The sequence below is a fragment of the Fukomys damarensis genome, unplaced genomic scaffold, assembly GCF_012274545.1.
Source record: "Fukomys damarensis isolate Sample0158 unplaced genomic scaffold, DMR_v1.0_HiC HiC_scaffold_12, whole genome shotgun sequence".
NCBI classification, from domain to species: domain Eukaryota; kingdom Metazoa; phylum Chordata; class Mammalia; order Rodentia; family Bathyergidae; genus Fukomys; species Fukomys damarensis.
The window spans coordinates 33,369,630-33,390,875 of NW_022900924.1; the positions used below are offsets into that span (position 1 = coordinate 33,369,630).

The 21,246-nt window shown below is 38.4% G+C and overlaps 1 protein-coding gene across 1 annotated transcript in view; it reads left to right on the forward strand.

Annotated features, from left to right (window-relative positions):
• The window catches only part of Fndc3b (fibronectin type III domain containing 3B), a 250,556-nt gene that overhangs the window by 155,358 nt on the left and 73,952 nt on the right, over window positions 1-21,246 (forward strand). Inside the window, exons 6-8 of the mRNA XM_010632407.3 lie at window positions 1,369-1,427; window positions 10,527-10,678; window positions 13,514-13,573. Of these exons, the coding sequence (XP_010630709.1) occupies window positions 1,369-1,427; window positions 10,527-10,678; window positions 13,514-13,573 (271 nt within the window). The remainder of the gene's footprint in view (window positions 1-1,368; window positions 1,428-10,526; window positions 10,679-13,513; window positions 13,574-21,246) is intronic.

Below are 21,246 nucleotides of genomic sequence, written 5' to 3' on the forward strand. Positions count from 1 at the left end.
CCAGGGATTGAACTCGGGTCCTTGCGCTTGCAAGGCAGGCCACAGAACCACTGAGCTAAATCCCCAGCCCTACCTGTTGGTTCTTAGGAAACTTTTGCATGCTCTCTGTGGATAGCAATGACATGGCACTATAATTACGTGTTTGCTTTCATGACCCCTCCTACCCACCTGATTAGAAATATCTTGGGGCAAGTATACATCTTGCTAATCATATCTCTTTCATTTAGTTCATAAACTAGGTTGCACAGTGAAATGGAATCTATGATAAACTTAGAATCAGGTTTTCAGCGAGCAGATTGTAAAAATCAAGAGGCTGCTCTGCTGAGCAAATTGTTAACTTTTTGTCATTTACCTTTTTTTTTTCAGCTTTAATTGAGTTTATTGGTACATTTTAGGGATACAGTACAGTTACATTCACCGTTGGGATCTTGTACCTTTACATGACAAGTCTTGGTTCTCATTTTTTCCCCTTCCCCTTCCCCTCCCTTTGTCATTTACCTTTTTAAAAAATACATCTTTGCCACTCCATCTTTTGGATTCCAAGCACTTTTCCTTTTTGCTTTCTAAAATATAATTCTCAACCACTGTGGTACATGCCAATTTTCCTATCTTATTAAGAGACACCATTTATCTAGTTGATTAAGCCAAAAACTGGAAACCTGTCTTTGTTTCTCCGCGTTCCCTCAGCACTGCCTGTCACATCCAATCTTTCAGCACTGGTACCTCCAAAACTAGTCCTCTTTTTACCATCTTTACTACCAACTCTAGCCTGGGCCATTTCTATCCTATAACTAGACCACTAGCAATATACTGGCTGGCCATTCTGCTTCTAAATTTATGTCCAGTATTTACATAGAAGCCTTAAACTCAAAATAGGGTCATGTCAGCCCCTCTCCTAAATTCTCGAGTGACTGTCAGACTTAAAAATTTGAACTGCGCATACACACATACATACATACATATGTACATGCATATTAAACAGAAAATTTCATCTCACAGCCCTGTGTGGACTGGCCTCTGTCCCTTCAGTCTCATCTCTTCATTATGCTCTGCCTCCAGCTGTCCTGTTTATAACCCTTTATTCCCCATTGTACATTGAATTAGTAAGTGGAACTCTGTGTTAATCTAGTTGACATTGGTGATTACTTAAAACTCAACCCTGGCAAATGAGTGCAACTGTAGTGAAATCTCATCCCACAGGCATGTGTGCCTCTGATTTCTGCTTTCAGGTTTGTGGTACCAAATATCCATGTAAATAAGCAACTAACTTAGTGATAACCTTCATTGAAAGGCCCTGGGGGAAGTGAAATTGACATCCTCATTGTACTCTAATGGTATGTTTTTCCTTTTTTCTTTTTTGCAATACAGAATATGAATTGGAAGTAAAGAGGGTACAAGACATTCTCTCTGGAATAGAGAAGCCACAGGTATGTTTTCTGGATTTCTCAGCATAAATGACACTTCATTAAGTATTTCAAATGTGCTTTTCTTTCACCACATAGTAGCTAAGCAAAAGAACCCCATTTCATTGGAGATGATTTTATAAACTATGAAAGAGTGGTCAGTTATTAGTGGAACATAAAAATAAACAACAGCAGTCTTCTGTAGTTATCCACTGAAATGTCATCTTTATTTAGATATTCTGAATGCAATTAACTTCCAAGGATGCATTTTTTTCCTTTTGGTAATTTCCTTTTACCTGGGTAAATGTAGTAATAATAATTTCTGAAAACCTCAAAAATTCCGAGTATTTTTGCAAATAAATTTCAAAAAGACATTTAGATATTAGTTGAGAAAAATAAATTCAGGACATTGGGTGCAATGGTAAGAAAAAATATCTGAGAGTGGTGATATTGTGAGGTTTTAAATTTGATTTTCCCAGGTGCTTTGAAATTCAAGTGAAAAATTCAGAATGTTGATTCAGCCTTTCATTTGAGATTAGAGAGCCAGAGTTCTTTGGAGTGTCTTCTAGCTGAATTGGAAAACCTTGACTGTTCATGTGTTCCAAATACTAAGGCTTTTTCACTGAAAGTTCCAAACACGCCTCAGGGTACATAGTTGAGTTTGATTAAACCTAAAAGTGTGGGTGTGTTGGAAGAGGGGTACAAAAGGGCACTTGTGGAGGCAGGGAGCCTTGATGTGTGGTTAGGGAATCTGAACTTCCGCTGGGAAGGAACAGTCTGTCATTGGGGGTTTTTGAGAAAGAACTTGAGTAGTCAGAGCTGCATTTTCAGCATGATCAAACAGTTGGGAGGTGGGTGCACCCAGGGAGAGAAGTCTTAGGAATCTATTATATTAGTGTGGTCTAGTGAGGCTGTTGGAGTCAAAATTAGTGTAGTAGCTTTAGGTGTGTGGCAAGGCAGGACTAGACACTAGAGCCATCCTGTTACCTTGGACAGTGGGGTCCAGGACAGGTTTTTAGGTTTTTCTGTATGACCAACAAGGAATTGGATGTAGCACAAGATGATAAAGAAAAGTCACAAAGTTTATTAAGGCAGTAGTATGCTCACCGCGAGCAGGTCACACTTGTGATAGGAAACTTGCATGAACAGTAGGAGAATATGACGCAGGTGTTAAAATATGGTGCTGGTGCTGGTGCTGGGGTGGCTCTCATGGGGATCTTTTAGGGCATGATTGACAACGTGTTAGTTGCATCTGCTGCGCATGTCCTTGATCATAATTTATCCTGTTATAATTGGAGCTGTGACATACAGTCTACATGAACGTTTAATGAGCCCCAGGTGAAGAAAGTTTCGAGGAAGTCAGGTCATGTGAACCTCAAAGACTGCAGCACATGCGTTCTGGTTTGGAGTTTTCAAATTCTTCAGGGCGGGTTTGGGGGTCTTTGCTTTTACTTTATCCCTGCCTCTGGGTAGTAATCCTAGGGACAAGGGTTAAGGGGAAGTGGCCCTGGGGCATTGTGCAGGTTCAGTTAACTAGAGAGGATTGGTCCAGCAGCATATGAAGGGAGCATCCCATGCCCCCGATTGTATTATTTGTATTAATTCTAGAGTTAAAGCAGTAAGACTTTATAATGTGTTAGCCACCCAATATTGTGGAAAACTGAGCTTTCAGTTTTAAATACTTCCTCTTGGAAGTTGTGTCCTCCAAGACATCTAACACAGTTGCTGTCAGTGCCCATCAGGTGGGATCTCCTCATAGTTCCTCTCTAATACCAGCACTACCTCCAGTTTCACTGTGCCTTCCATGTATCTCTACCATGTGGTTATTCATTTTACTCCATTTATTTGTTTCTACATCTTTCCTAGTTGGTGGTTTCTCTAGGATAGGTTAAATCCTGGGTCCTTTTTGTATCTTCAGTGCCATTCTTGAACATACCAAGTTTGTTTCACTGGCGGGGCATCCAAAAGGATAAACATAGTGAGTGATCACAAGTGTCTGGTAGACTGCGTACTGTGGTGGGAGGAGGATCAAGACACCGGGAGATCACATGCCTAGGAATGAGTTCAAATTGTAGTGGATGAGAGTTCGTGGGGTGGGAGGTGAAGTATAAGGGAAGACTAGCAAAGACTCACAGGTAGAATCGTGGGGGAACAGCTTTTATTTACAGCAGAAAAATTCTTGAGGAAAATATAGGAGTCAGAATCAGAGAGAGTAGGCAGAGTAGCGTGTTCATTCATTGTCCCAGAAGTAGTCAGAAAGAGAACTTGATTGTTGTCTCAGTTATGTATATGCACATCGTGCTTTTCTGTAGATATTCTGAGTCAGTTCTGTACTGCAGAAGTGGTAGAATCTGTGTCGAAGTAGTGATGTAACGCTAACAAGATAAAAACGACAGCTGGATGCACTGTGTTTTTCCTTTATTAAACACTGGTAATCTTTATAGTTTTTAGATCCAAATATACAGAGCAGCTTTGTGTAAATAGCTATGATTTAAGATTTAATGTGGTAAGTTTGTCATACTTCTGTCTGTATCACTGAAAAAGAAGGATTGCTTGCAACAGACACAGATACGTCTTGGTCAGGCAGCTCTGTCCGCACCATGGAGAGTTGGCTGGTGAAAGCCCGGTGCCTTATGCTCTTGAGTTATGCGGCTAACACCCATTTTTCTCATTTGCTACCAACATGGTAGATTTTGGAGAATTTGGCTTCCCTTTAGGAAACAGAAACTATATGAGGCAGGTTGATAGTATAATTTAATCTACCAGATAATTTTGTTTCTCATTGTGACTTAGTTAATTGGTGATTAGATTTCATATATCTGATTCTGTAAGTCTCATGATGTATTTTAACGTTTTGCCAAGTCTGACTGACTGAGCACCAACTACACTGAGTGTCTGTGTTGCTGGGCACAGAGCCACACTAGTGTGTTCCCTCAGGTGAACGCTACGGGGAACAACCCATGTGCTATGGGTCCAGCCCATGTGCCTGAATGCCAGGCATTCTCATTGCTCTCTTCCAAATCTCTCAAATGGCTTTGGGATTATAAATTCAGGCAAGAAATCACATTTATTATGTAGGATTGGAAAAGACAGGCTGGAAATTTTTGAGTAGAAACAACAAAATTTCAGTAGTTATGAACTCTAGATCAGCACTTACACCGAATGCTCTTTTTTACCCCAGGGGTACCGGGGATCCAACTCAGGACCTTGTGCTCGTGAGGCAGGCAGAGTGCCACTGGGCTAAATCCCCAGCCCCACCTAATCCTCTTTTTAACATTGAGACTTGGACTTGCAACCTACCTTTTAAGCAGTTTGATGAAAATTAAATCGCCTCATAGGAAATGTGTGTCTTAGAATGCAGTTGCTTCATCAGCATGTGAGTAGTGGTGGCAGTAACTGGTTTGTGGGGTTTGAGGCACTGGGTGGTCCCAGCAGTGTATGTCTCAGCCACAGGCGTTCTCAACAAGGAGTTTGTTATGGGTGCCATGCTTTTGCACATCACTGACAGTTTCTTTCTCTGTCTACCTGTATTAGTTTACTGCCACTGTTATAACAGAATATCACAAATAGAGTGACCTAAAACAGTATAAATGTATTGTCTTGAAGTGTTAGAGTTCAGAAAGTCCAAAAATGAGTTTTGCTGGGCTAACATCAGGTATCAGCAGAGCTGCATAAATTTCTGCAGTTGTTGAAAGAGAATCTGTTACCTTTTTCCAGTTTCCAGGATTCTCCTGCATTCTTTGGCTCTAGGACTCCTTCCATCTTCAAAGGCAGCAGTCACATCCCTTCCCCTCCTGCATCCATCTCCGTCTCCTCCTCTGACTGACTCTCCTGCCTCTCCCTTTCATTGAAAAGACTCTTGTGACTATGTTGGGTCCATCTGGATGATACACAATCATCTCCCCATCATAAGATCCTTAACCACATCTTCACTGTCTCTTTTTCCATGAAAAGTAATACATGTGTAGATTCCCTGGAATAAGATCCAGGCACTTTTTGTGGGGAGTGTGCAGGGTTTGTCCCCCCTCCCATGTGGGTGGGGTGTCATTCTTCCTGTCATAGGGCCAGCTCTTCCTTATGGTCCATCCATCCTTCCCAGCCAAGTTATGTGTAGTTTTTATTTCTCTCGGTTTCCTTCCACTTTCTCTATCTAAATTTCTAACTCAGGATTGTGTCTTATTTATCTTTGTGTCCCAACACCTATCACTGACCTTGGTACATAGTGAACCTTAACAGATGTTTGCTGAATAAACACATGGTAGACTGCAGCTGCTGTAGTTAAGTTATGGCCAGCATCCCTGTGAACTCACCAGCATGGAGGAATGCTGGGACCATGGGGTGCCGGAGTATACAGTGGCAGCCAGGAAGGGAAGGGCCTGTGCTTTACAGTCAGGCCCTCTCCTCTGGGTTTGTTCATAGCATTGCTATTAATTGTTTGTGACCTTGGGTAACTTTTATCACCTCAGTTTCCTTATGTTCAAAGGTAGGATAATAAATACCACATAGGAGGATCTGAGAAGTTATGTACTATTCATAGAATAGTTGGAACAGAGTATTCTTCCGTAGTTTGTAGCCCATCACTGAGCAAAAGTGAAGCTGTCAGCTATACTCTGAACTGGGAATAAGATACAATCATGAATAAGAATCCCACCTCTGAGGGAGAGAAACAAAGCTATGAAAGAAAATTGGACATACAATTATTTTTTTAAAGATTTTTTTTCCTCTTCAGTAACATCTAGTAGAATCTTTTAAAAAGATACGTTTTTCTTTTTTTTCTTTTTTGCGGATTACTTAGTTTAGGTACAGAAACAAAACGTATGACTTGTGAGTTCCAGTCATCTTTCTAGAATTTTTAGCACCCTGACTTTTTGAGCAAATAATTTATCCTTTGGAGACCCACATCTATAAAAATCCAAATACATAAAATAGTTTCAGCAGTACATGAGGGATTGTCCTGGAGCTGCAGCAGTTAGGTGTCTTGGAGACATCACAGGTGTTCCCACTGCTATACCACAGGCATTAGTCTAGGGTTGTGCTAAGTGGTCTAGGAATTACCCAGCCACCTCCATCCTAATGTGGTCTGATCTCCTCTGATGATAGTGTCACCTATGATCTCCCACATTGTTGTGGGCTGCTTATTTTCGGGATGTAAATAAATGGAATTGTAGAACTGTGATTCTGCATTGTTTCTATCCAATAATGATTAGCCAGTGGAAACAATTGATTTGTCAGTTTCAGAAGTGAGACCTGAGAGGAACACTTCCCTGTAAGAAGCAGTTCCTTGAAAGATAAACAGCAGTATGTCTGGGAACAACTCTTAAGACTCTTGGCATGTAAGGAATTGTAGAAACAGATGATCGTGAGAGTTTTAGTTTTGAGAGACTTTTTTTTTTCACTTTTCCCTTTCCCTTCCTCATTTATTTTTCCTTTATGTTGTTACTTCTCATGGTGTACCTTACAAGTGAAACCAGTATTTCTATGGAAATATTTCTTTAGTGTACTATAAAATCAGATCAGTAGGCATCCCACATAATTAAATCCAACGGATAGGCTTACAATGTGAGAGTAACTGAGGGGAAAATGGTATTTCTGATCCACATTATGGATAGCGTTTCCATGTAATGAATTCTGACAGTACAAAACAAGACTTTGTAGGATAGTATTAAAATGCTGGGATGAACACAAGAAAGGGGCAAATAGAGCTAAGAATTATGTAACAAATAACTATAAGATGATGCAATTTTATACACACACACACACACACACACACACACATATATAGCAACTGTTTTCATGTTAGAATTGATATTAAATAAGTGCACAGATAGGATTGAGTTCCAATCAGTATATGACGATTTTGAAATGGGTAGTAGATTATAAACCCTTCAAGAGTCTTAAAAACAGTTTTAGAAATGTACAAAGTTAAACTAGTATCTTATACACTAGGCACTTTATCATTACTACAGAAAAATATGCCTGACCACTCCTTTTCCAATAACGGTATAACAAGAAATCTCCATTTTTATCACAGCACAAAAGAGACTGGCTTCTTGTTATGGTAGATTAAACATCAGTAAGTCAGTTTTGCAGCTTCTAAACGCGTTTGGCAGGAGATGGCAACAGTTTGATGGTCACTGTGGTGATCAGGTTAGCTGTGCCTGGTTCTGGTATCAAGACTGCTGGCGAGGAGGCATGAGCCTCTGGAGACTTCTGGTGGAAGCTCAAGCTCAAGTGCCGTAGCTCTGGGAGCGGCTTAAGCCCAGATGGAGTTCTCGAGTTCTGAATCTCGCAGTGAGTCATCACCTGTGAGAATGCTTGAGTAATCTCAGCCTGTGCATGTTCTGACCTCTATGTGACATCCTTGCTCCACTTTCCTGGAATTGAAAGTGGGTCCAGAGTCCTGACAGGCTCAGTACACGTTCTCGGGATTCGGCTACCTGATGAAGAGAAGCCTGAGGCTGGGAGTCCTGAGAGGGAAGGGAGCATGGGCACAGGTTGCAGTTTGAGCAGTTCTGCCCCACAGCAGTGGTCATAATCTAGGTACCAGGGTGCTCAGCTCTAGGGAGGAATTCAGAGAAGCCACTGTCCTTTGAAAATGATGTAGAGTTCCGACGTGCATGTCTCATAGGCTGACTTGTTGGAAGTCTTCTTTTGCACGTAGATTGGGGTTCACATGGCAGTTTTCCTCCTCAAGGCTTGCTCCAGGTCAAGGGAAAAGGCAAACATTATTTTAGCTGATACTTCCTGTTATGTACATCTTTATTCATTTAAACAATAAGTTAATCAAGTCTTGAAGGAGAAAAGTAAATTTGTAGTAGCTAATGAAAAAGGTAAAGTTGAAAGGGATGTGAATTCACGGGTCTATAGTCCGTGTCTACATTTGACTGAACTATTTTGAGACATGCTCTTGTTTCACACCGCCATTCATAGAATCAGTGTCACTGCACACTTTGTTCTTGGAATGGCGCAAAGCAGCCATTTATTACCTCAGCTGAATGTCCTTCAGGACCTAGTCTCTCTTCTTTTCCATTATAAATTGAGCTGTTTGGAGCAAAATATCTCCTATTAGGTTGAAAACCAGATATAATACTCTCTGTCTCACAGTTACTCATGTGTGTAAAGGAATTCAGCAAATATATTGGTGTACATAAGGAGCTCTCAACCAATGTTGGTGAAATGAGCCCAGATACAGGTATCATACTAAGAAAATGTGGCCAGACCACAAAGAAAATAGCAATTGATTCTGACAAGGGGACCTGAAAAGACAGCCCAGAAACCTTCCTAAACCAGCTCCAGATGGGTCCCCCTGTGGGCACTATGTCTGTCCTCAGGCCTCTTTCCTCACCAAGTTGACCATCATTAAAGCCAAAGACACAATCATAATGGCCCTGTGTCCACAGCCCCTCACAAAGTGAGGTATGATAATTAAATGAAATGCAGACAGCTTTTAAAATAGGGTTAGAAGTTCATTAAAGCCAAGAAATCTGGGAATGCTGAGGCTATGTCGTGGGGCATGTGGAAGAGATGGTCACACAGCATGGTGTGGGGAACAGGGACATGGCAGGCATGGAGCTGCTGGTCTGGAGCCTTAGTGAGTATCTGATAATGTAATGCTAGCCTGCTACCCACTGTGTCCTCTGGTTCAGACCCTTTGGTTTATTGTTTATTCCACAAACATTTACTAGGAAACCACCCCTCACAGAGGAATATGATTTCGGTTGGGCCTTAGGGAGTCTGCAGTCTAAGGCTATAAACATGATCAGCAACAATAGTAATTCTATAAGGTTCTGTAGCACACAGAAAGTAATGCAGAGCAAGATACTTCAGAGAAGGCTACTTAGAGGTAGTAGGCCCAGCTGGGCTCTTGAAAGATGAGAAAAGTATGACTAAGTAATTGACTTACTGTGATGCTTTATCTATACATAACAGTATGATAGGATCTCTACTAAAAATGTAATAAATGACAGACTGAAAGGGGATACTCAACATTTATTTTGCATATTATTTGTGCATTTAAATTATTTTATATTAAATTTTTGCAATCCTTATAAACCAAATGATAACAAAAATGGAGGAAGTAAAAACATGAGTAGTGAATAGTTTACACATTTCTGTATAGACGTAAAGTCTTTGTAAACATTAAACTTGAGCATTTATATTATCAGGTTGTGTTTAATGTGTTATTACCACCAACATCCTGGTAGCAATAAAGAACAACCTTGAGAAAACTACAACATTAAAGTTCCTTGTTGGATTTATTTTAAGGAATTAGAATGAAGCTATACTGTAGGTTGGGCTTCTCCATAAAGAGGCTCTACAACAAAGTTTGGAGCACAAATGATTTATTTGAGGCGATGACTCAGGAAGCCTCGGTTTGCAATGGGCAACTGAGACAGGGAAGGAAAGGAAGCCAACAAAGGACCTGGAATGAGCAGGTTGTTGATGTGGGCACCTGTGTAACTGTGGGAGCCAGCGTACAATTTGCCTCAGAGCCATGCTGACTCAGGAGTACTTTGCTGAGCTGAAGTTTTAAGCACAGAGTAAACCAAAAAGGCAAACACAGAGATTGGAGACCTGAAGATTCAACTTCTAGACACTTTTCTATCCCTTATCAGCCTGGTTCTTAATTCCAGTTCTCACCCATTGAGTTCTCCTGAGAATCAGCAGGACTTCAGGGAACATAGTTTGAAAGGTATTATTTGACATCAAGCAAGGTTTGAAGGTTCCCCAGGAGAAGTACCTGTGGATATGGCTATTTTCACAGAATGCCATGATTGTCATGCAGTTCATTGAAATGTCTCACCCAGCCTTCTCCTTGACAGAAGATCTTAGGCATGTCTGATCATTTTACATCTGGGAGAACCAAGAGTGAATTGCACTGGTCTTGCTCAGAAATTTGCATTACAAGGACAGATGTTGCAGCTGCTGTATTTTGGATAACAGGACTCTGACAAGAAAGCACCATGACCACATAGAATTTATTTCATTATAATTAAAATTGTTTATGTTAAATTTCAGCCAGTTTCAGGTCACTACTAGTAATTACAGAAACATTATCAGCGGAAGTAGCATCTGTCATGTGCAATGGATATGAATATTTCTGTCCCATGTTTTTCTCCTCAGGTTTCTAATATTCAGGCAAGAGCAGTTGTGTTGTCCTGGGCTCCCCCTGTTGGACTTTCATGTGGATCCCACAGTGGTCTTTCCTTCCCCTACAGTTATGAGGTTGCCTTATCTGACAAAGGCCGAGATGGAAAATACAAGATAATTTACAGGTAGTGTATGTTTCCACATGTTTTGTTTTATTTTATTTTATATCATATGGGTGTTTTGTTTTGTTTTTTGAGACAAGGTTTTACTATGTAGTTCAGGCTGGTCTCAAACTCATGATCCTTCTGCCTCAACCTCCTGAGTGCTGAAATTACAGGCTTGCACCACCACGCTCAGCTTCCACGTGTTTTAATTTGCTGCTAAACTGTGACATTGGAACTGTTAAAATAGAAAATAAAGGAAGAATGTTTATGTTTTGCAAATTTTCCTTAAAATAGGTCTGTTTTAAAAGTAATAACTATAATGTCAAGAATTAATTTTTGTCCAAGTAATTATAAATCAGAAATGAGTAATGTTTAGATCCATTGGTGTCATTGAAATAAATCACTTGTTCTGTTACCTATTTGTGTGGTGTTAAGTTTTCCATTTATATCTATGGGGCAAAAAGTGACTGAGACTTGTACTTATTGTGTGCATTAAGCAATCATGGGATCTTCTCTTACAGTTTAGACGCGGCCCTTTCTTTATCTTGGCTTGTTTTTTTAAATTCTGCAATGCCATTTGTTTTTGTTTCACCCTCTCTCACACTCTGTATCAGGCTAAAGATTACTGTAAAACATTTCATTACAAGGCTTTCATAAGTGTTCAGAAGTTTAGCAACAGAATAAGGAATTAGCTTTTTTTGTTTTATGGACTCCCACATGTTAACTGTCCAAATGATTTATAGCCATGTTCAAAATGTGATAAAAATTTTAGGGTCAATTCCTTTTTCCTTTGTAATTGCTTAGCGCTGGTCACATTTGCAGACCAGGAAGTCAGAAAGCCAGTTTTGTTTTAACTACTTGTTTGACCTCCCTATGAGTGGGACTGAGATGGCCTGCCCACGCCGGGATGATGTGGTCACACGAAGTCCACTTCTTTCTCTGCCAGAGGTTTTTGTTTTCTCATTTTTCCCTGCCACATCAGGTCTTCAGACAGTGTCTCTCCCTTCCTGTCCTGCTCAGTACCTTGATGCCCAGATGGGTCTTCCTGGGGACAGATAAGGGGAAGTAGGTAAGGAAGTAGCTGCAGTCTTGCCCTCTTGCTCCCTATTCTGCTTTGGTTCCTCTTCCTTCGCTGGACTGCAGCAGTGTCATCTAGATCATGCAGCATCCACTCTTGCTGTCCCACCACCTGCAACCTGGCATCCGCCCTACAGAGCTATGCCAGGCCTTACCACTCCCCTGCAGTGAACGCTTTGTTCATTCCCCACTATTCTTGAATAAAATCCTACCTTCATATTCATACAACTATTTGGTTCTATTCTGAAAAAAAGAATCAGAAATACAGAGTGCTTACCCCTATTTTTACCAAGAAGCAGAACATCTGGGCTCAAGCAGTCTTCCTGCCTCACCCTCCCTAGTGGCTGGGACTAGAGGCCCAGGCCGTCACTCCTGGTTAGATACACTGATTCTGTTAATGCGAGATGAACACTGGTGACAGGAGCTAGAGTCTCAAGTGCACTTTAGAGCTAGGTAGGTGCATAAATGAGAGAAGTCCTCTTTGCAAGATGGGAAATGAGAGTTCCTTTTTCTCTGTGAAGCGAGCATTTGCTGCTTAGCCTCAGTCATTGCCTAGATTTGTTGAAAAGCCCCATTGCCTGTGGCTTTTCCAATGGATTCTGAAAATCTGAACTAGTATCTTTCTCACATTAAACTTATTCAGCAAATGCAAAGTATTTTAAAGGTACAGTGCAATTAAACAGCAGAGCTGTAGGCAAGGTATGGATGTGGCTTCCAGTTTACAGTTAAAAAAAACCTTTTATTTGGGAGAACTGCAAACTTATAAAACATTGTGCAGATAGATTAGAGCACATAGGTATACTCTATCCAGATCCCATTACTGACTTTTTATCTTGTTTGCTTTACCACTAGAATGCCTCTCTCTTTCCTTTTTTCTCTTCTACTTGTAATTGTTTTCCATACCACGGTTCTTTGCTACTAAATATTTCAGCATATTTCCTCAGAATAAAGATACTTTCTTAAATAATCACAATGTAATTGCCAACTTCATAAAAATTCATTGATATGGTGCTTTAATCTATCATCCATATTCCACTTTGTCATCTGATCTGAATACTGTCACTCTGAGAAGGAAATGTGATAGCATTTTTCTTCCTTTTTGGTAAGGATCCAGTCTGTGGTCATATATTGCATTTAGCTGTCTCGTTAGCCTTCTTTAACTTGGAACACCTCCACGGTGTTGGTGTTTTACGACATGACAGTTTTGAGGAATGCAAAATGAATCACGCCAACTAACTACACCTTTTTGCTTCTGTTTCACTATACTGTTTGAAAAATTTTAATGGAAATTTCTTTGTATTTCTGAAGTTGAGGTTCAGTTGCACCTTAGGGTCATATAGATAGTTTTATATTATACTCATGAGCTGCTATTACGCACACTGTTATATGAGGGAAGTAGGTCAGATCTTGGTAATACAGTCCAGAGTTGAAGGAATGGAGGTCCCTGAACAGTAAGTCTGAGAGGTGCCCTTGCCAGACAGTGGGTACAGTTATTATTGTGTATCTGCTTACTACTTACTCTTGTGTATTACTTGAAAGAAGTGATACGATGTTATGGGATGTTAAGTTGACTATGTTATTTCCCAGATCTAGAATGGTATGATTAGATATAATCTGATTTTCTAGTCTAGTAATAATAATAAAGTATATTTCTGATGTATGGTTGAATCACTCATGGTAGTTCTTGTGTGGTTATCAGTACATGACTGTGAGACCCAAATGCAAAATTTATTTTACACTTGAAACTGGTATTAACTAACAAATGATTTTTCTTTACAGTGGAGAAGAATTAGAATGTAACCTGAAAGATCTTAGACCAGCAACCGATTATCATGTGAGGTGAGTTAGGAAACGAGTTGAACTGTATTGGAGAGTCCAGGTTTCTGAAGTAAATCATGTCCCCTTCCGCAAGCTTTTGGTGAATGCCACTTTCTTAGTTGATAGTTTTCAGCCTGTAGCCCATTGGCAATTTGTTTGGATCCCACATTCCACAGCATCATGTCTGGGAAGACACAGATGTGCTTCTGGGGGCAGAAAGGATGGTAATTCACCAGACAGAATTTTTAACATTACTTTTAAAGTATAATTTTTATTTTACAAAGTCTTCTACAATCAACTGGATTATGTAGTTTTAACATGTAGTATTTTCTTTCTATAAGAGTAATTTTTTTTTTACTATGAATGTATCAGTTGTTAACTATTTATAGAAGATATTCATAAACCTCTTCAGACTAAGTTGAAGAAGCAGGAGCACTTTTGCACCTTTAAAAGCCAGTAGAATTTTAAATAGGCCGTTAATATAAGCATGATATTATTTCTGAAAAGAATTCACACATTTTGACAGAAATCACTCATGTAGGCTGACATCTCCACTGTGATTTTTTTGGAATCATTGCTATCACTACTCTGGAAGCAGGCTAGATTATCTTAGGAAGAAACCTAGCCAAGCACAGAACTGTGAAAAGAAAAGGGATTATCTGTATTTCTATGGAGCACATCTGATTATTTAATAGTACTTATTTGCATTCACTTGCAAATAAGCAGCTTTCTGAATGTGGTCCATAGCATTTACAAATATTTATTTACATTTGTTTATTTATTTATTTATTTTTCGTACCGGGAATCAAACTCAGGGCCTCACTCTTCCCAGCCCATCGCTGTGTCATTGAGCTGCACCCTCAGCCCCTATTTCATTTAATTTTAAAATTCGTCAGAAAATATAATTTTATCTAATAACATACATAATGTCATATATGTACATAAGATTGTATAATAAAGTTGGAGTTACAAGGACACTTGTCTGCTTTCCAGGAATAATTTATTCCCTTTTAATGAAGTGAGACAAAGCAGCCTAGAAAGAAAAGCATATACTAATTGTCAGGAGGCTTGAATTCTGGTTTCCTTTTGCTATAAATTGGCTATTTTAACTTTGAGTTACAGTGAAGTTTTATACCACAGTTTTCTCATTAGGAAATGGGTGAGTTAAGGATGTAATATCTTATTAGCTGCATAAGTGTTTTAAAACTAATTTTAGAGAAACCCATAAAAGAGCAAGTTGTTTTGTATTGTAATAAAGTGCACATCTGCTTAGCTATTGCATTGTTTAGATGAACTCTCTTGCAACCATCTCTTCCTGTTTAAATCAAAACTTTAGGATATTCAGGCAATTACCTTCTGTCCAAACATATTGAACTCCACACAATCTGTATAAACAAAATGATTTTTGTAATTTGTGAAGCTAAGATGATAATAGAAATGGTTTAACTGTTCTTTAAAAAGGTCAATATAACAACAAGCCAGAAAATGTAACACCATATAGGAGTCATGTAAATGTTATTCATTATTCATTGTTGGCATATGTTTCCTTTTTCTCCCTGTTTTAACAGTTTATTGTTATTGCTTTACTAAAGGTTTATTTTATTAATTTCCTCTTCATTCATGAGCTTGCAATATCCTTTTTAAGAAGCTTAAATGTCATGAAGGAGTCTACCCTTTATTTTCTACCCTGTCTCTTATTTCCTATGGTTTCTTTTTACCTGTTTTATAAAGAATAAATTTTGAGAACATTTGATCATCAGCTCTTTTTAATGTTGTGCCCTATGTACATCTTGAATTCCAGAGAGATAAAAGGTATTGTGAATAGATTCTCCAAAAAGAATAGGAGCGTGAAGTGGTTACCATCCAGGGGCCTGACATGTGTGTGACATATGACATGTGTGTGACATATGCCATGTATATAACACTACACTTGTATACAATCTAAGGCACCACCAAATATTATTTGGTCTAATTCTCTGCTTGCCAGAGAAGAACAAATTTTTTTCTCCTTGGGGATGGTCTACTTCAGTATTAAAAAATTCTAACAAAAATGTCTCTAATTCAAATTTTCCTCTTTTCCCCTGCCTAGTGTACAGTTCATACAGGGAGCCCATTCTCTTTTCTTTTTCAAGCTGTACAGGAATCTTAACATTTCCTACTCTTACTTAGGTTTAGCCTTCTCTACTGTGAATTGCTTAAGTGAGGCCAGCTAGTGCATAATGGACAAAGCCTGAGACCTGGATTTAATGGCTCGTTCTCTCTATCTGACCAAGGGTTTGTGCTTAACAAGCCATTGAAACTTCTTTGGCCTTGTTTTCTCACGTGTCAAGTGGGGATAATAATGACACTCCTCTCAGAAGGGTAGTGTGACAGCAAGTGCAATGTGCGTACAAAACTATTATCAGCCTGGGAAGTATTCCATAAATACTACTTTTGTTTTGTTTTTCCAAAGCTATCGCAGTTTTTCCATTCTGTGAATATAAAAGGGGACTTAATGTTGCAAGTTCTTAAAATATGTGTTTATTTTGACTCTGTCACTCAATCTTACTGAGATTTTATAATCATACTAGGTACAAAACACAAAGGAAAAAAACCTCTTTTGTGAGGTAGTTAATATTCTGAGTCTTAATTTTAGAAAAGTAAGCTTTTATCACAAAATGCAGCCTCATTTAAAATTTAGTATTCATAAGACCTCAGAGGACTGTGTGGAAATACCTTCTACATTAACAGCACTACCAAAAAATATTTCATTAGAAGATAGCTGCAGAATGAACAGTTATATCATTGCCATTTTTATTTGTTTGTGAAAGCATCACCCCAGTGGAAGTCTAGAGCCATTGACAACAACTGAGATTATTTTCTTTAACAACACAAAATAGGCTACACTTTTCCTTTAATTCTTTTTTTTTTTTGCTACCAGGGATCAAACTCAGGACCTTGCACTTGCGAGACAAGCACTAGAACCGCTAAGCTAAATCCCCGGCCCTTCCTTCCAATTCTTAATACAGTATGTTTTGTTTAAGACCTACAGAAATCTCCACTGAAAGAGATTTTTTTCTAATACTAGATACTGAAGTTTCCCCAGGGTTTCTGCTCTTGAAATTCTTGTTACTTTTTATTTTACTGCCCCAATTTTGTTCTATTCACACCTTTGCCTGATATTTTCATATAATGCTTTTTCTCATTTTTCAACCCAATCCCAATATGTTAGTATGATAGGAGTTCACTGAGCAGACTACAGAATTTTATCCTATCTTATTTATTTTATTTTAAGTAGCAGTGTCCTAGTCAAGCAATCTTACCACTGAACTGCCTGGTTCTTTGCTACACTCACTTGGTAGTACCAGCTCTTGACTTCTCTGCTACTGGATTCTGCTGGGGACCAGGGGTGTCCTTTTAGACAGTGCTGTAGGTCATGTGTCTATGCCTCTTATTCAGTTGGCATCTGCCATGCTACTTAATCTAAATTCCATATGGAATATTATGTCCTAAGACATTATAGATTTTTTTAAAAATGGTTTTTCTTTTTTCCTTTTTGCTTATGAGCTTTTATGTGCCATTGCTGATACCTTTTCAACTTACTTGTTCTTCACGATTGAGGAAAACAATACCCTTCTGTAATGTATGCATTGATTTCCAAATTTTAGATTTTGGGTCTTGACTTAGATTTTTTTTTAATTATCATTTTAAAAATTTATAATGCAGCTTTTACACAAGTTGCCCTTTTTTTGGTTAATTTTGATTCAGTATTTATAAGAATCAATCTATAATTGTCAGTGGCACTGCGGTATGTATTACATAAAAATGTGTGCATGTGTGTTTACGTTTGAGAATGGATGAAAAGGAGGGAAGTAGGTCTGATATGTTGGGGAAGAGGGGAAATTAAACTAATATAAATCTTTTTAACACTTAGAAACATGTAGATTTATATACATGTTACATATATACAAATGTATGTTGTCTATACATGTCTTAGAAAAGTATATTTCTCTTTTAATTGGTTGTTTTATAATTAACAATGGTATTGTGGGCCCGGGATTTAGCTCAGTGGTTCGGTGGCCTGCCTCGCAAGCGCAAGGACCCCGAGTTCGATCCCCGGTACCAAAAAAAAAAAAAAAAAAAAAACCCAACAAAACAATGGTATTGAAATAACCATTTTACTGTGAGTCCAGAATTTAAATTTTTATCAATAATTAGGCATTTAATGGAATGAATAGCAATTTCATGACAAAGTTTGAAGCAGTTTTCTAGTCATCACCATAAGCAATTTGTCAAAGATGTTGCCCAGAGATGATATCATGTAATGACATTTCCCAGAAAAATTATGTGATGAAATATTTCCAAAAATAGGATTTATCATCTCAGTTCAAGGTTATGAAATAGGTGTTCTTGGCCAGAAAATGTGGCTCATATTTTACAGATGTGTGGGAAGAAGCTGGATATTTCTGAAAGTCTTGGAGCACCTGTTCCATAATCATTTAAACAGTTTTTAAGTGAAAACCCAACACAAAATTGATTATGCTGTATTGTTAGAAAAAGTTTTCCTTTCCCAGGATAAAGGCAAAAAAACTCAACAGTATCTTGATTTATTTAGTCCAAGATACTCTCATTATATCATGTGAAAAAGTACAGTATTTAAAGTATATCAGAGGCCTAATTTTTTTGTTAAAATTAATGGTCAAATTGCAACTGGTTAAAATTAGCTGCTATCTGTTTACTGAACAGTTTTAACCAACAGAGGTAATCATAGTATTTTTAGATATTGTGTCAATTTTTACTGAATGCAGCACTTTTATATTGCTATATAAAACTAGTTTTTATTTCCCTTCTCAGCAGACTCTTACATGTGAAAATTTCTGAGGCCTAATTTCAACAAACTATAACACTATTTTTTTCCTTTTTGTGTGTGCTGCAGATTGAACCCAGTGTGCTTCCTAAGCACACATTGTACATTAGTCTACATCCCAGGGAACTTTAATTTTCTTCAGAGTTAACAAGGAAAACATCTTCATCTGACCATATGACAATCTCAATTTTTTTTCTGCCTTCAGTTTCTTTTTGTTTTATCTCTGTTGCCATCCTCCCAGCCTGGCCATCAACGCCTCTGTTATTCATGATTTTCTAGCCTAGGGAGGTATGGTTTTCTGACTTCAAGAATACTGTTAAAGGAACGGTGAACTTGACTGATCCCAATTTGCTGAGAACTTGACTGATCCCAATTTGCTTCTCCCCAGACAACTAAATGTGGTCTGATAGTACCTTGAAAGCTATTCTCTGTTCTGTAATCCAGATGGACTTTTGGACTCCAGCCATTTTTGTGAACATCCAGGACCTTGTCTGCCCATATATAGTTCTGGATTTGTAGAGAAATGCCTGAGGTGCTGCTGGGTTGAGGCAGGGAACCTCAACAGGCAAAGTGGGTAAAAGCCAGCTGAAATGCAGTCCTAGCTCTAAAGAGACAACAGGGCGTGGTGGGGAGCTGCTTCTCAGCTTTTTCTTATAACTAACTGTAATGCAGAAAGAGTGTCAAGTCTTACCAGAACTTTTCAACTTTTTAAAGAAGGCAGGAAACCAAAGAAGGGTCGGGGATTTAGTTCAGTGGCACTGTTCCTGCATCTCATCCTGAGATCCTGAGTTCAATCCCCAGTACAGGGGGAAAAAAAAAAAAGGAACTCAGATTGTTTTTCAAGTGTGATCACAAGATATTTTTTCAGTGTAAGCTTAATTTGTACTTTAACATTTTTTATTTCAGAAAATTTCAGATACCATTAAAGGTAGATTGTAGTTTCATAAACTTTTTTTTTTGGTACTGGGGATCGAATTTAGGACCTTGGGCTTGCAAGGCAGGTGGTGGCACCACTGAGCTAAATCCCTAGCCCATCATGAACTCTTGTGTACCTATCACTCAACTACGTTACCTCAGTGTTTTCATCTGGTGCCCTTGCACTCATTGCTAAATTCAGATACTATATTGTTCTACCTATAAATCACATTACCATTATCATATGCCCACCCAAAACAGAGTAATTCTTTTACAATCTCTAAAATTTAGAGACTTTTTCTTAGTCATCCTAACAAATGAAGGTTTAGTTTAGTTTTGCTTTTTTTGTAATGAGAATTCAAGCATGGTCTGAACATACCATTTGGTTGATATGTCTTAAATTTCCTTGAATTCATAGTTGTGGTTTTTGTTTTGTTGTCTCTGTTTCTTTTTTTTTTCCTCTATTCAAACTGTTAGAGTATTTTTTTTTTTTATCCAATAGTGTTTTCCACACATCACTTTGTTGATTGCATCCTTCTTTTGTTGCTTAGTAAGTTCCCCTGTCCTCTGTGCTTCCTGGAAAATGGTAAAGAGGCTTAAGCAGATCCAGATTCAGCTTTTCCCATAGGACAGTGTTAAAGGTGGTGCCATGGTCTGGTTGTCTCTTTCTGTGATGATCATTGCTTATGTTCTAAAATTCACAGGTGGCTCTAGTGGTCAAAGACAATACATTTTCTACCCCAACACACACACATGTATCTTGGGCAAGATGCCACCAGTTGGAGAATGCTGACTTATTAAAGATCAGGCTGGAACCCTGCCCGTATTGGAAGCGTTCTGTGATACATTTTAAGTAGCTAACTCCCAGTGAGCCTTTCTGACACATGGAAATGATCTTGCCAGATCTACCATATGACTATATATTATCATATGCTTTGTTATACTGAGTACAGAAAGGAGCATTTCCCCCATCAGAGGTTGAGTGGAGAGCACTCTACAATAAATATCATTTGTTTGCATCAAATTTTTTTTAATTGAGTTTATTGGTACAATCTAGGTCTATAATACAGTTACATTCATTAATGGGAACTTGTACTTTCACATGACAGTTCTTGGTTCTCATTTTTTCCCCTTGTCCCTGCCCTCCCTTCACCCCCTCCTCCTCTCCCCATTTAGAAACTCTTTATTTCCATTTTTACATTTTCTCATATTTTTTCTTTTCCCTTATTTCCTTTCCCCTACCCTTCCCACTTTCCCTATACCTTTAGCCCTTTTCTTCCTATTTCATACTCTTAATTATCCCTTTAGGATCTTGGGTACTATTATAGTTTTTCACACCAGAGAAACTATTCGGTATTTACACGTGTGTGACTTATTTCACTTAGGAGTATATCCTCACTATGTATCCATTTTCCTATGAATAACTCTAATTTCTCGTTCTTTATGGCTGAGTAGTATTCCATTTTGTTTGCATCAAATGTTATGAAATCCTTCCATAATGCAAATAAGTGGATCTAACTTTCTAGCCATGTGCCTTTTGGAAGTTTACCTTTCACTCTGAATTCCCCTCAATCTATGAAGAGTAATGCTATTTCCCTTTTCCCTATCTCATGGTTGTAAGGTTAAGGACATGGTTATAAGGTTATTTGCCAATTTTGAATAGTTTAATTGGTGCATCTTTTGTTAGATAGCATAGCCTTCTTTGTTATCTTGTTAGAAGAGTATTTTTCCAATTTTTAAAAATAATTTCCAATATTTAAAAAATGGAAAAGTGGGAAGGAAGATGATAAAAATCAACATAATGTCTTGTGCAGTTTGAAAAGAATATGGTATTATAACAGCACATAACATATTTTTTTCTTCACAGCTTCTCTGGAGAAATCAGGCACATATGTTGAGTGTTAAGCCATGAGTTTTAAAGTACAGAATGAGC